The following is a 10,681-nucleotide window of genomic DNA, read 5'->3' as shown; positions in this document are numbered from 1 at the left end:
AAAGAACATCTGGGGACTGAAAGGTGAAGCTCACCAGAGACATAATATGGCCTTCTCCCCCCTGACCTGCTGACCTGGCTGCAGGATCATGGGATACTGAATGAGAAATCTAGTCCCCGATCTCAGACTCTTTAGGACACAAGCTAGGCCTTCTAGCCTGGCTCTCCTCAGCCCAGAGACCCCAGAGATGTGTGGGGAGGTGGGGAAGAGAGGAATGGGACGCACCCCCACAAACTCCTGGGCATGGAGCCTCAGGCTATTCGTTACCACTGGCCCTGAGCACTGCCTTGTGTCCATGGAACGAAAGGAGGTGGGCCAAAAGGCCCCTAGAGACCTCACTACTCAACCCCCTTACCATATGCTGAGGACACTGAAAGAGAAGTAGGCAGGCAGGCTGGGAGGAGCTGGGCTCTGAGACTAGAAATGATGAAAGATAAACGAGGGTTTTGCCCTGCAAAGCCCGGGCCACTCACACTGGGGTGGGACCAGGGGAACTTTGGTGCTTGAAAGAGAGAGGCTCAGGCCTGGCAAGTGGTCCGCTTCACACCCTGAATGGCAAGCAAGAGATCGCACTACCTGAACTTCAAGTTAGAGGATGAAGTAGTACTTCCGTTTAAGTTTTTTGAAAGTCTATTGAAAGTCGTGGAATAGCATGTTGGCACTTAACTCCCTCAATGTCCAGGTATTGCAGTGGTCACTCCCGCTGCACCCCAGACCTGGCCCTGGCCAGCAGAGCTGGGGTTAGAACTGGAGCTCAAAGATTGCTAAAGATGATGTCTCAAGAACACCCAGCCCTGCCTGGAAATGGCTGCAGTCTCAGCCCTGTCCCTAAGGCTGAGAGCCCTGGTGGCCCCCAATGTGCAGGGATGGGGAGTGAGGATGCCTCAGACCCAGAGCTAGGGCAGAGAGCCTCTCCAGCCTGGGCCTGGTCACACAGGCAGGTGCTGGGCTTCCCCTGGTCTGATTTCTGGGCGGAAAGAAGGAGGACCTGTGCCAAGGGGGACAAAGTCTAATGCCTCCGGGTAGGGCTTGAGGGAAGCTTGTGGAGAGGTGGCACATGCAGAGCCTCCTAAGGTGATCGAGTTCCACTGGATGCCCTAACCAGCAAGTGGTGAAATCATCACCAGTTTCCAGATGAAAATCTGAGGCCCAGAGAGGCTCGACGTTTTCTGTTAAGCTCTGAAGCCCAGGCATTTCCCAGGCCACCAGGTCGTCCCTGGCCACAGCCGGTTGCCCAGAGATGAGCGCCTTGACGGACACAGGAGGGCGGGGGCCGCGGTTGCTTTAAAGCGCCCCAGCCGGGCGGCGCGGGGCGGGGCGCTCTCGGAGCCTCGGGGCGCGCAGGGCGCAGCGGCCGGAGCGGGGTCCCCGGAAGCGCCAGCCCGGCGGGCACGGCGGGGCGCCTCCACCTAGGGCGGGGAAGGAGCGGTGGCTACACCCCGCCCGGCTGAGGCGCGGGGGGCCGTAGGGGGTGCGGAGTGGCCCGCGTCGCCGCGGAGATGGCGCGGCACGTGCGGTGACGGTGCCCGCGCCCCGAGGGTCCCAGCCTCGCGCCCCGCGTCCCCGGGCCAGCATGGAGCGCCCGGAGCCCGAGCTGATCCGGCAGAGCTGGCGGGCGGTGAGCCGCAGCCCGCTGGAGCATGGCACCGTGCTGTTCGCCAGGTGAGGGTTCCCCGAGCGCCCCGGGGGTGCGGGTGGCGGGGTGCCTCGCCAGAAACCGGCTCCCGGCGGCTGCACCGGCGCCGGAGGAGGGAAGATTGGCCCTCTGCCTCGGCGGCGCCGGGGCGCTTCCAGAAGTGCGCCAAAGGAGCGAGCGCGGCGACGGCTGGCGCAGCCCCTCCTGCGCTTCCCCGGGCGGTGGGCGCAGCCGTGGGGAGGGGGGTGGCGCTCCCCGGGGGCGGGCGGCTGTCCTCCCCTGAGGATCTCCTTACACTCTGGCCAGCGGGCTCTGCTCCCCGCGCTGCGCCCTCTCCCTGGCTCTGTTCCTGAGTGTTCCTTCCTTGGGTGGTGCCTGAGGGGTGCCCCGAGGGCCCGTGAGGGGAGGGTGTGCCTGGCTCCCAGAGGGCAGGCACTGGCCAGGCCCTAGGAGTGCACACTTCAGGCCGCCAACAGAAGGATAAACCTTTCGGAGGAAAGGACCAGGCTGGGAGGAGAGAACAGCCAGGGAGGGGACGATACACGCCCACATCTCACCCCTGGGGAGAGGGGGAAGGGGTTGCCCAGACCCAAGGGCACGGAGGCCAATCTTCAACCTTACCTCGAGAGTCTCTAGGTAACCCCTCTGTCATCACCAGAGCCAATGCTCTGTCACCATGGTTTTTCAGGAGCCTTGGCTCCCAAAGCCAGCCGGGAACTTCTGAGGAGGCTTTTGCAAACCACCACCTCCCCCCCCCCCCCCACCACCTCCCACACCAACAAAAAGGGGAAAGGGGAGCCCTCTGTGGCTCTGCTGCTTCTAAGCTGTGTGACCATAGGCAAGTTACTTAGAGTCTCTGTGCTGTAAGCCTGGGATAACAGTTATACCTACTGCTTAGGATCGTGAGGGATACAGAAGTTAACTACGTGTAAAGTATTCAATGACCAGTAGGTGAAAGGAATTCTCAGTAGTATGGCTATCATCACTGGCCCAAGCCCCCCCAGACATGATGAGACTCAGACGTTCTGACCCAAGAGTGGAAGAGAGAGAGACAGAGACAGAGAAAAGACAGAGAGAGACAGAGACAGAGAGAAGGGCTTTCCTATTTGAGGACCCCTCCCTGTCCCAGCCCTCTGAACTGTTTATGGAGGGGCTTCTCAATGCTGGGTCCTGTGAGAGGCCTAGAGACTCACTGAGGATGCCCCTCAGAGCCGGTGGAGGAGGAGGGAAAGGAGCACTGACAAAGATGGCAAAGGGGTCAGTACCCGGTTGGTGGGTGTGTTCTAGGTTTCGGCTGAATCCCTGCACCCCTCCCCTGCCCGCCGCCACTGCTGGGCAGCTAGGGCTCGTGGAGCCAGGCGGGGGGCCTGTAGGGACTGACACCTGGGCCTCCCCCCACAGGCTGTTTGACCTGGAGCCTGACCTGCTGCCCCTCTTCCAGTACAACTGCCGCCAGTTCTCCAGCCCAGAGGACTGCCTGTCCTCCCCCGAGTTCCTGGACCACATCAGGAAGGTGAGACAAGGCAGAGCGGCCTCTGAGATCCAGCAGAACGCCTTCCTGGGAGAGAATGAGAGACTTGGGATAGGGAAAGTTCCTCCTGCCCTGGCCTGGTCTCATTCCCCTCCTGCTGCTTCCCCATGCCAGGGGCATCTGCTCCTTGCCTTCTGTGCTGAGCCGGGCAGAGTCTGGGGCACCCTGTGCTCAGCCAGCTGGTCCCAGCCCCACCCTTGCCCTCAGCCTTGTCCCTGGCTCCTGAGGGTGGTGTCGGCACTGATCCACTAGGACCATCTGCCTATGACAACCAAGCTGGGGTTCCCCTTAGAGGCTTGTGACTCTCACAGTGCCTCAGTTTCTCTTTGTCCAGGGTGGACAGCACCATCCAGCTGCCAAGTTTAGGGCTTTGAGACCCTTAGAGGGGAGGAGCTGCCTTCACAGTATAACATTAGTAGTTTGGCCACTGTTGAGTACTTCCTGCATGCAAACTCAGATTGCCTTGCACTCCCTTCCTTCCTCCCTCCCTCCCTTCCTTCCTTCCTTCCTTCCTTCCTTCCTTCCTTCCTTCCTTCCTTCCTTCCTTCCTTCTTTCCTTCCTTCCTTCCTCCTTCCCTCCCTCCCCTCCTTCCTTCTTTCCTCCCTCCCCTCCTTCCTCCCTTCCTCCCTTCCCTCCTTCCTCCCTCCCTCCCTCCCTCCCTTCCTTCCTTCCTTCCTTCCTTCCTTCCTTCCTTCCTTCCTTCCTTCTTTCCTCCTTTCCTTCCTTCCTTCCTTCCTTCCTTCCTTCCTTCCTTCCTTCCTTCCTCCCTTCCTTCCTTCCTCCTTCCCTCCCTTCCTTCCTTCCTCCCTCCCTCCCTCTCTTCCTTCTTTCTTTCTTCCTCCTTTGATTTCTTCCTTTTCTTTCTTTTTAAAACATTTTATTATTTATTTTTAAGTAATCAATACACCCAACATGGGGCTCAAACTTACAACCCCAAGATCAAGAGTCGCACGTTCTACCATCTGAGCCAGCCAGGTGCCCTGATTGCCTTACATTTCTGATCCTGGAAAACTGAGGGTCCTGGTGACCTCTCTTACTTCTGTTTGGAACCCCCATCTAGACTGTGGTTGTGAACAGGTGGCACTGCTCTGACCTCTCTGATTCACTGCTCCTCTGCCTTGGCAGGTGATGTTCGTGATTGACACTGCGGTGACCAATGTAGAGGACCTGTCCTCGCTGGAGGAGTACCTTGCTGGTCTGGGCAAGAAGCACCGTGCCGTGGGTGTGAAGTTCAGCTCCTTCTCGGTGGGTAATGGGGCTCCCCCTCTCTCTGGAGCTCCTGACCTGAGGCCACCACTCTCCCTGTCCTCCCTGCCCACCTGTTCTCTCTCCCCATTCCATACCCTGAGATGACTAGGGCTGGGGGCCTGCATCTGTGTCTCCCCCGCCACGTGACCCCCGGCACTGCCTTGACCTCTCTGAGCCTCCAATTCTTCTTCCGTGGTATGGCTTCTCTTAGAACCGTGGAAACTTAAGGAGCCTTTGGGATTCGCCAGTCTGCCCGGTTTCCTATCACTGTGTATAAAACCATCCCAAGCAAACGATTTCTGGGTTCAGCGGGGCCGTGCTTTTGCTCCGCATGGTGGGGCTGGAGCCACTCATGTACTGCACTCAGCCGAGAGCACGGCTGGGGCTGGTGCATCCAACTTGGCCTGTCATCCTTTGGGGCCTCTTTCCCTGTGGTGTCTCATTATCCTGTGGTGTCTCGTTATCGGTGGCCTAGCTGAGCTTCCTCGCAGAGTGGCAGCTGAGTTCCAAGAGGGCAGAACCCCGATGTGCCAGGACACTTCCTGCCTCCGCTTGCAGCCCCCTTGGTAACGCCCATTGGCCAAAGCCAGGCACGCGATGAGCTCAGGCTCCAGGTGGAAGGACCCCACTCGGGGCGTGAATCCTTGAAGTGTGGTTCACTGGGGGCCACGGACGTGACAGCCTACCCCATAGTCCCGTCACCTTGCCAGATGGCCAGCACACCGAGGAAGGGACCACGCTCACCTTGGCCTCTAACTAGAGCACTGGTGCGGTGCCTGGTCTTTAGTGGATATTCTGTAAACATTTGTGGAATAAGTAAGCGATATTTTGTTATGGTTAATAACAAACAAGAGCCATTATTATTCTTTTTTTTTTTTAATTTTTTTTTCAACGTTTTTTATTTATTTTTGGGACGAGAGAGATAGAGCATGAACGGGGGAGGGGCAGAGAGAGAGGGAGACACAGAATCGGAAACAGGCTCCAGGCTCCGAGCCATCAGCCCCGAGCCTGACGCGGGGCTCGAACTCACAGACCGCGAGATCGTGACCTGGCTGAAGTCGGACGCTTAACCGACTGCGCCACCCAGGCGCCCCGAGCCATTATTATTCTTGAAGGCTCACTGTGTACAGATGCTGTGCTAAGGGCTCTTTATAGATGGTCTCATTTAATCATGCCAGCAATCTGGTAAGTAGGAACTTTTACTTTCCCTGTTTTACTGATGAAGCAACTGAGGCTCAGGTTGTAAAACTTGCTTGAAGCCACACAGCTCATAAATGGTGGAATCAGGAAGTGAATTCAGGTCTGTCTGGTTGCAGAGTCTGGGATCTTAATACCATGAGTGCTGCCGTGCAGAGGAGGAAACTGAGTCCTGGGGGCAGTGACTTTGCTTGGTCTGAGCTGGGGGTCCCAGGCAACCATGGGATGGTTGCAAGGCTGAGTGGAATGAAATGCTTGGTTCACTATAAGGCCTCACATTTAAGGGAAAAGGGGACCCGATGTGGCACCCAAGGATTGGGGCAGAATCTTGCTCGGGAAGCATGGACCCTGTGCAGGAGAAAAGAAAGGTCCAGGCCTCGGTTTTCTCACCTGTGGAATGGAACGATGCCTTCCTGCCTTCAGGAATGACAAGGTGCCGCTTGCCTCTGCAGACGGTGGGTGAGTCCCTGCTCTACATGCTGGAGAAGTGCCTGGGCCCTGCGTTCACACCAGCCATGCGGGCCGCCTGGAGCCAGCTCTACGGGGCCGTGGTACAGGCCATGAGTCGAGGCTGGGATGGCGAGTAAGAGGCAGCCCCTGGCCAGCAGCCCCCACCTGGAGGCCCCCATCTGTCTGTGTCTGTCTGTTGCTCTGTGCCTGTCGTAGCCCAGCTCCCCTTAGGCCTCCTTGCACCTAGGCCCTTGTCCCCTTGACCACCCTGGAGAGGTGATGGAGCAGGGCTGGGTCTCAGTCCTCCTCATCTCCAACTGCAGACAGGGGTGGCTTTTCCTTCAAGAAGGGGCTTCTGGATTTCCTTGTGTCCGCAGTAGCTTTTCCCTGCCTGCCTTTTCCCCCCTCTAGCATCCCCTCCTCTGCTAAGAGAGGAGCAATGTTTGGGTCACAGAGGTGGCACGGGGCTGGGAAGGTGGAGATCTTTGAGAGCATGGGCTCTGGTCATCCATCCTTCTCAGGTGAGCTGGGCCAAGCAGGGAGTGGGTGGCTGAGCTTCGGGCACCTTCCTATTTTGCCTGCTTTCCATTCTTCTCTCTCCCAGGGGTGTCTGCCTTTCATAAGTAAACAAGAGGGACCATTTTAGCCTTCATGGTGAAATCACAGGTGGTAGGGGCAGGCAATCAAGAGAACTGCTGGGGAAGGGAGAGCTGACCTGGGTCTGTGATGGGCTCAGCGGGGTCCCAGGGGCCTGCTTAGATGTCACGTGACAGAGTAGTTTTTCTTTTGCTGTTTCCAGTTCCCTCCTTCAGTGCTGCTGCTGGGAACTCCTTTAGTACCACTCTGTAGAAGCCAGCTAGCCAGCCAGGGCGGGGCGGGGCTGGGGAAGGTCACGGAAGGAGGGGGATTTCACTCCAAAGAGGCCTGAGTTCTGGTGGCTGTTCCTCACCACCCCGCCCCAGCAGGGCTGGGGCTCACCTGCCCCACGCTGCCTCTCTGATGCTGCCCACATCCACTGCCGGGCACAGCTCCCCACGTTTAATACCTGGTGTGTGTCTGTACTTAGGCTGCGACAGAAGAGAAAGCAGCAGGGGGGCCCCTCTGCCCTTGCCCAAGCCGTCTGCACTTTTACCTCTTGCTCTGTGCTGTGGTTGTATAAACTCATGAGGAATAAACCTGTTCTGTGTGCCTCTCTGACCTGCTGGGACTGGTCTTTTCTTGGGTGTCAGCTTGTGCCAGATGAAGCTGTAAGGTGGGGGATCTAGGGCAGGGTGGGAGGATGGGGTCAGGAGGGCCAAGGCCAGAGAGTGGATATAAAAGAAAGGAGAGGCTTGGGGAAGGCAAGAAGCCAATGGCAGAGATGGACCTAGGGGTCTGTGATGGAAACTAGCTGGCAGGCACCAAATTCGGTTCCTCTTCCTCTTAGGTACACAGCCAGACTACCTTTCCCAGCCTCCTTTGCAAACAGGTGGGGCATGTGACCTAGTTCTGACCAACGGAATGTGTGGACCTGTGCGCCACTTCTAGACCTGGTCCTCCCAAACTCCTGCAAGTTCCTCTGTGCTCTGTCATCCCTCTGCCAGCCGGATAGAGATCTTACAGTGACCTTGAGGGCCATGTGTTGACTGTGGCAGAGCCACAAGACGGAAGGAGCCCGGGTCCCCGAATTGCTGCTTGGAGGAGAGCACCCACTAATCGGAAGTGCCTGGTAGGGCCAAGGAACTTCTCCATCCTGTGGAGCAAGGGCCCATTTTAAATTTTCCAGGAAAGAGACACAAACATCTATTGTGTTTGTGCCATTATATATTTGGGGTTGTTTTGTTACAACATGCACCCACACTAATCCAGAGTCTGAAGCAGTTCACTGGTCAGGGGTCTGAGAGCCCACCTCGTAGGGGACAAAGTGAGGCCAGGGATAGGAATGGACCAGACACCAGGACAGCAGCAAAGGGCACCAAAGACTCATAGGGTCTCTGAGGAAAACTTCTAGAGCCTCCCTGATTGGGCAGGTGCCAATCCCAGGGTGGGCTTTTTTAAGGAGATTGAATGGGTTTGCCTACAGTGCACCTTGGAGTTGAAGAGCCAGTGTGAGAATGTGTGAGTGTGTGCGAATGTGTGTGTGGTCAGGAAGAGCGAGCAGATGAGGGTAGATACCCAGCCAGGAACGTGCAGCAGCATTAAGAGTGGGCATGATGGGGCACTTGGGTGGCTCAGTTGGCCAGGTGACTGACTCTTGGTTTTGGCTCAAGTCGTGATCTCATGGTGTATCTCACCCAGCGTCGGGCTCTGCACTGACAGCACGGAGCCTGCTTGGGATTCTCTCTCTCCCTTTCTCTCTCTCTGCCCCTCCCCTGCTCTCTGTCTCTCTCTCTTAAAAAAGATAAATAAACATTTCTATTTTAAACGTTTATTCATTTTTTGATAGGGACAGAGCGTGAGTGGGGGAGGGGCAGAGAGAGAGGGAGACACAGAATCTGAAACAGGCTCCAGGCTCTGAGCTGTCAGCACAGAACCCGACATGGGGCTCAAACTCACAAACCGCGAGATCATGACCTGAGCTGAAGTCAGACGCTTAACCGACTGAGCCACCCAGGTGCCCCTAAATAAACATTTTAAAAAAACAAAGAGTGGGCATCATGTGAACAGCCTTGTGGGGCCCCGGGGCTGGGCTGTGAACGGTTGGAGGGGCTCCGCTTGGGCCCACTGCCCTAGCCCTGAGGCTTCGGTTTTCTCCACCAAGACCAATGTTGCTGGTGCCCGCAGGGCCTCTCTAGCTCCCGGCTGGGGCCTCATTTTGGATAAGCTCTGGTGACCCAGCCTGCCAGGCTGTGTGATTGCAGACATGGTCTGGAGCATGCTGAGGATGCTTTTCTCCCTATGGCACCAAAAGCATTTTTTCTCGAGCCCCAAAGACTCCAGTGAGAGAAGGCCTCCTTCACGAGACCTAACAGCTGAGACTCAGGCAGCCAGGCTCCTGAATGTTTGTCTGGGGTGACCTGCCTCTGGAAAGGCTGAACACCCTCCTTTGACCTGGGTCTTGAGCCCTTGTAAGCATGGGCGCGTTCACCTCTCTTGAAGGCTGCCTTTCTACTTGTGTGTGCACGCACGCATGCAAGTGTGTGTGTGTACATGTGAGTGTGCGTGCATTTGAGCGTGCGTGCATGTGGGATGGGGGTGGTTCTTCTTCCTCGGTGCCAGTCTCGGCCCTGAACCCTCTCTCTCCTGTATTCTTCCGCATTCTCCCAGCCACCTCCCATCTTCTACAGGGAGCCAGCCCTCCCTCGGCCCCTTCCCACTCCAACTACTGCCCTGCATCTCTACTTCCTTTGATAGCAAAACTCTACAGAAGTGTCTTTCCTCGCTGTTTTCATTTCCTCACACCTATGAGAGAATGGGAGCCTCCTTCACCCAGGCTCTCGTCCCTGCCCCTGATCTGCTACCACCAAGGTCACCCAGGACCTCTGTCCTGCCCAGTTCAGAGGTTGAGTCCCACTCCTCACCTTGCTCTTCGGCTCAGTAGCCCTTTGAAGAGTTGATCACTCCTTCATTTTAAATTTTTTATTATGGGGGCGCCTGGGTGGCTCAGTCAGTTAAGCATCTGACTTCAGCTCAGGTCATGATCTCGCGGTTCGTGAGTTCAAGCCCCGCGTCGGGCTCTGTGCTGACAGCTCGGAGCCTGGAGCTGCTTCAGATTCTCTGTCTCCCTCTCTCTCTGCCCCTCCCCTGCTCACACTCTGTCTCTCTCTCTCTCAAAAATAAACACCAAAAAAAAATATTTTTTTAATTTTTTATTATGGAAAAATATAACATGCACAAAAACCTGAGCCTAGTGAATCTCTGTGTACCTCAGCCAGCATCCGTGTGAGCAGCTCAAGATCTCCCCCACCTCTTTTATTCTCCGGGAAAGTTTTTTTAAAATAATAATAATAATAATAATAATAAAAACTTTAGAGAGAGAGAGCGAGAGAGCGCACAAGTTGGGGAGAGGAGCAGATGGAGAGAGAATCTTAAGCAGGCTCCACACTCAGCGGGGGAACCCGAGGCAGCTCAATCCCATGACCTGGGGATCGTGACCAAAGCCAAAATCCAGGGTCAGTGGCTCAACTGACTACGCCACCCAGGCGCCCTCTGCTGGAAAGTTTTAAAGCAAATCTAAGACTTCATGCCATTGTAAAGTCTTCCATAGGGACATCTAGCTGATTCCCTTTCCGCTTTCATCCTCGCCATCAGCATACCTATAGAGATGAGCAGTGTCTCCTCAACATTGCCTAATGCCCGGTCTGCGTTCAGATTTCCCTGATGTCTTTCTGCAGGTGGTTTATTCAGTCAAGGGCCACACATTGCATCTGGTTGTGTCTCTTAAACTTTCCCTCCCCTCTCCCTTCCCCCCACGCCTTTTTTTTTTTTTTTTAATTTTTTTTTCAACGTTTTTTTATTTATTTTTGGGACAGAGAGAGACAGAGCATGAACGGGGGAGGGGCAGAGAGAGAGGGAGACACAGAATCGGAAACAGGCTCTAGGCTCCGAGCCATCAGCCCAGAGCCTGACACGGGGCTCGAACTCACAGACCGCGAGATCGTGTCCTGGCTGAAGTCGGACGCTTAACCGACTGCGCCAC

At 56.1% G+C, this 10,681-nt stretch overlaps 1 protein-coding gene across 1 annotated transcript; it reads left to right on the top strand.

Moving 5' to 3' along the window:
- Positions 1 to 1,270: 1,270 nt before the first annotated feature.
- On the top strand, positions 1,271 to 7,260 carry NGB (neuroglobin). The gene is made up of 4 exons (XM_058739821.1): positions 1,271 to 1,662; positions 3,038 to 3,149; positions 4,294 to 4,413; positions 6,066 to 7,260. Exons 1-4 carry the CDS (start codon positions 1,574 to 1,576, stop codon positions 6,198 to 6,200), a joined length of 456 nt encoding a protein of 151 aa, XP_058595804.1. The 5' UTR covers positions 1,271 to 1,573; the 3' UTR covers positions 6,201 to 7,260.
- Positions 7,261 to 10,681: the final 3,421 nt, after the last annotated feature.

Source organism: Neofelis nebulosa, chromosome 7 (genome assembly GCF_028018385.1).
Source record: "Neofelis nebulosa isolate mNeoNeb1 chromosome 7, mNeoNeb1.pri, whole genome shotgun sequence".
NCBI classification, from domain to species: Eukaryota; Metazoa; Chordata; class Mammalia; order Carnivora; family Felidae; genus Neofelis; species Neofelis nebulosa.
Note: the sequence above shows the minus strand (reverse complement) of the source record. Positions and strands in the feature narration are given on the sequence as shown.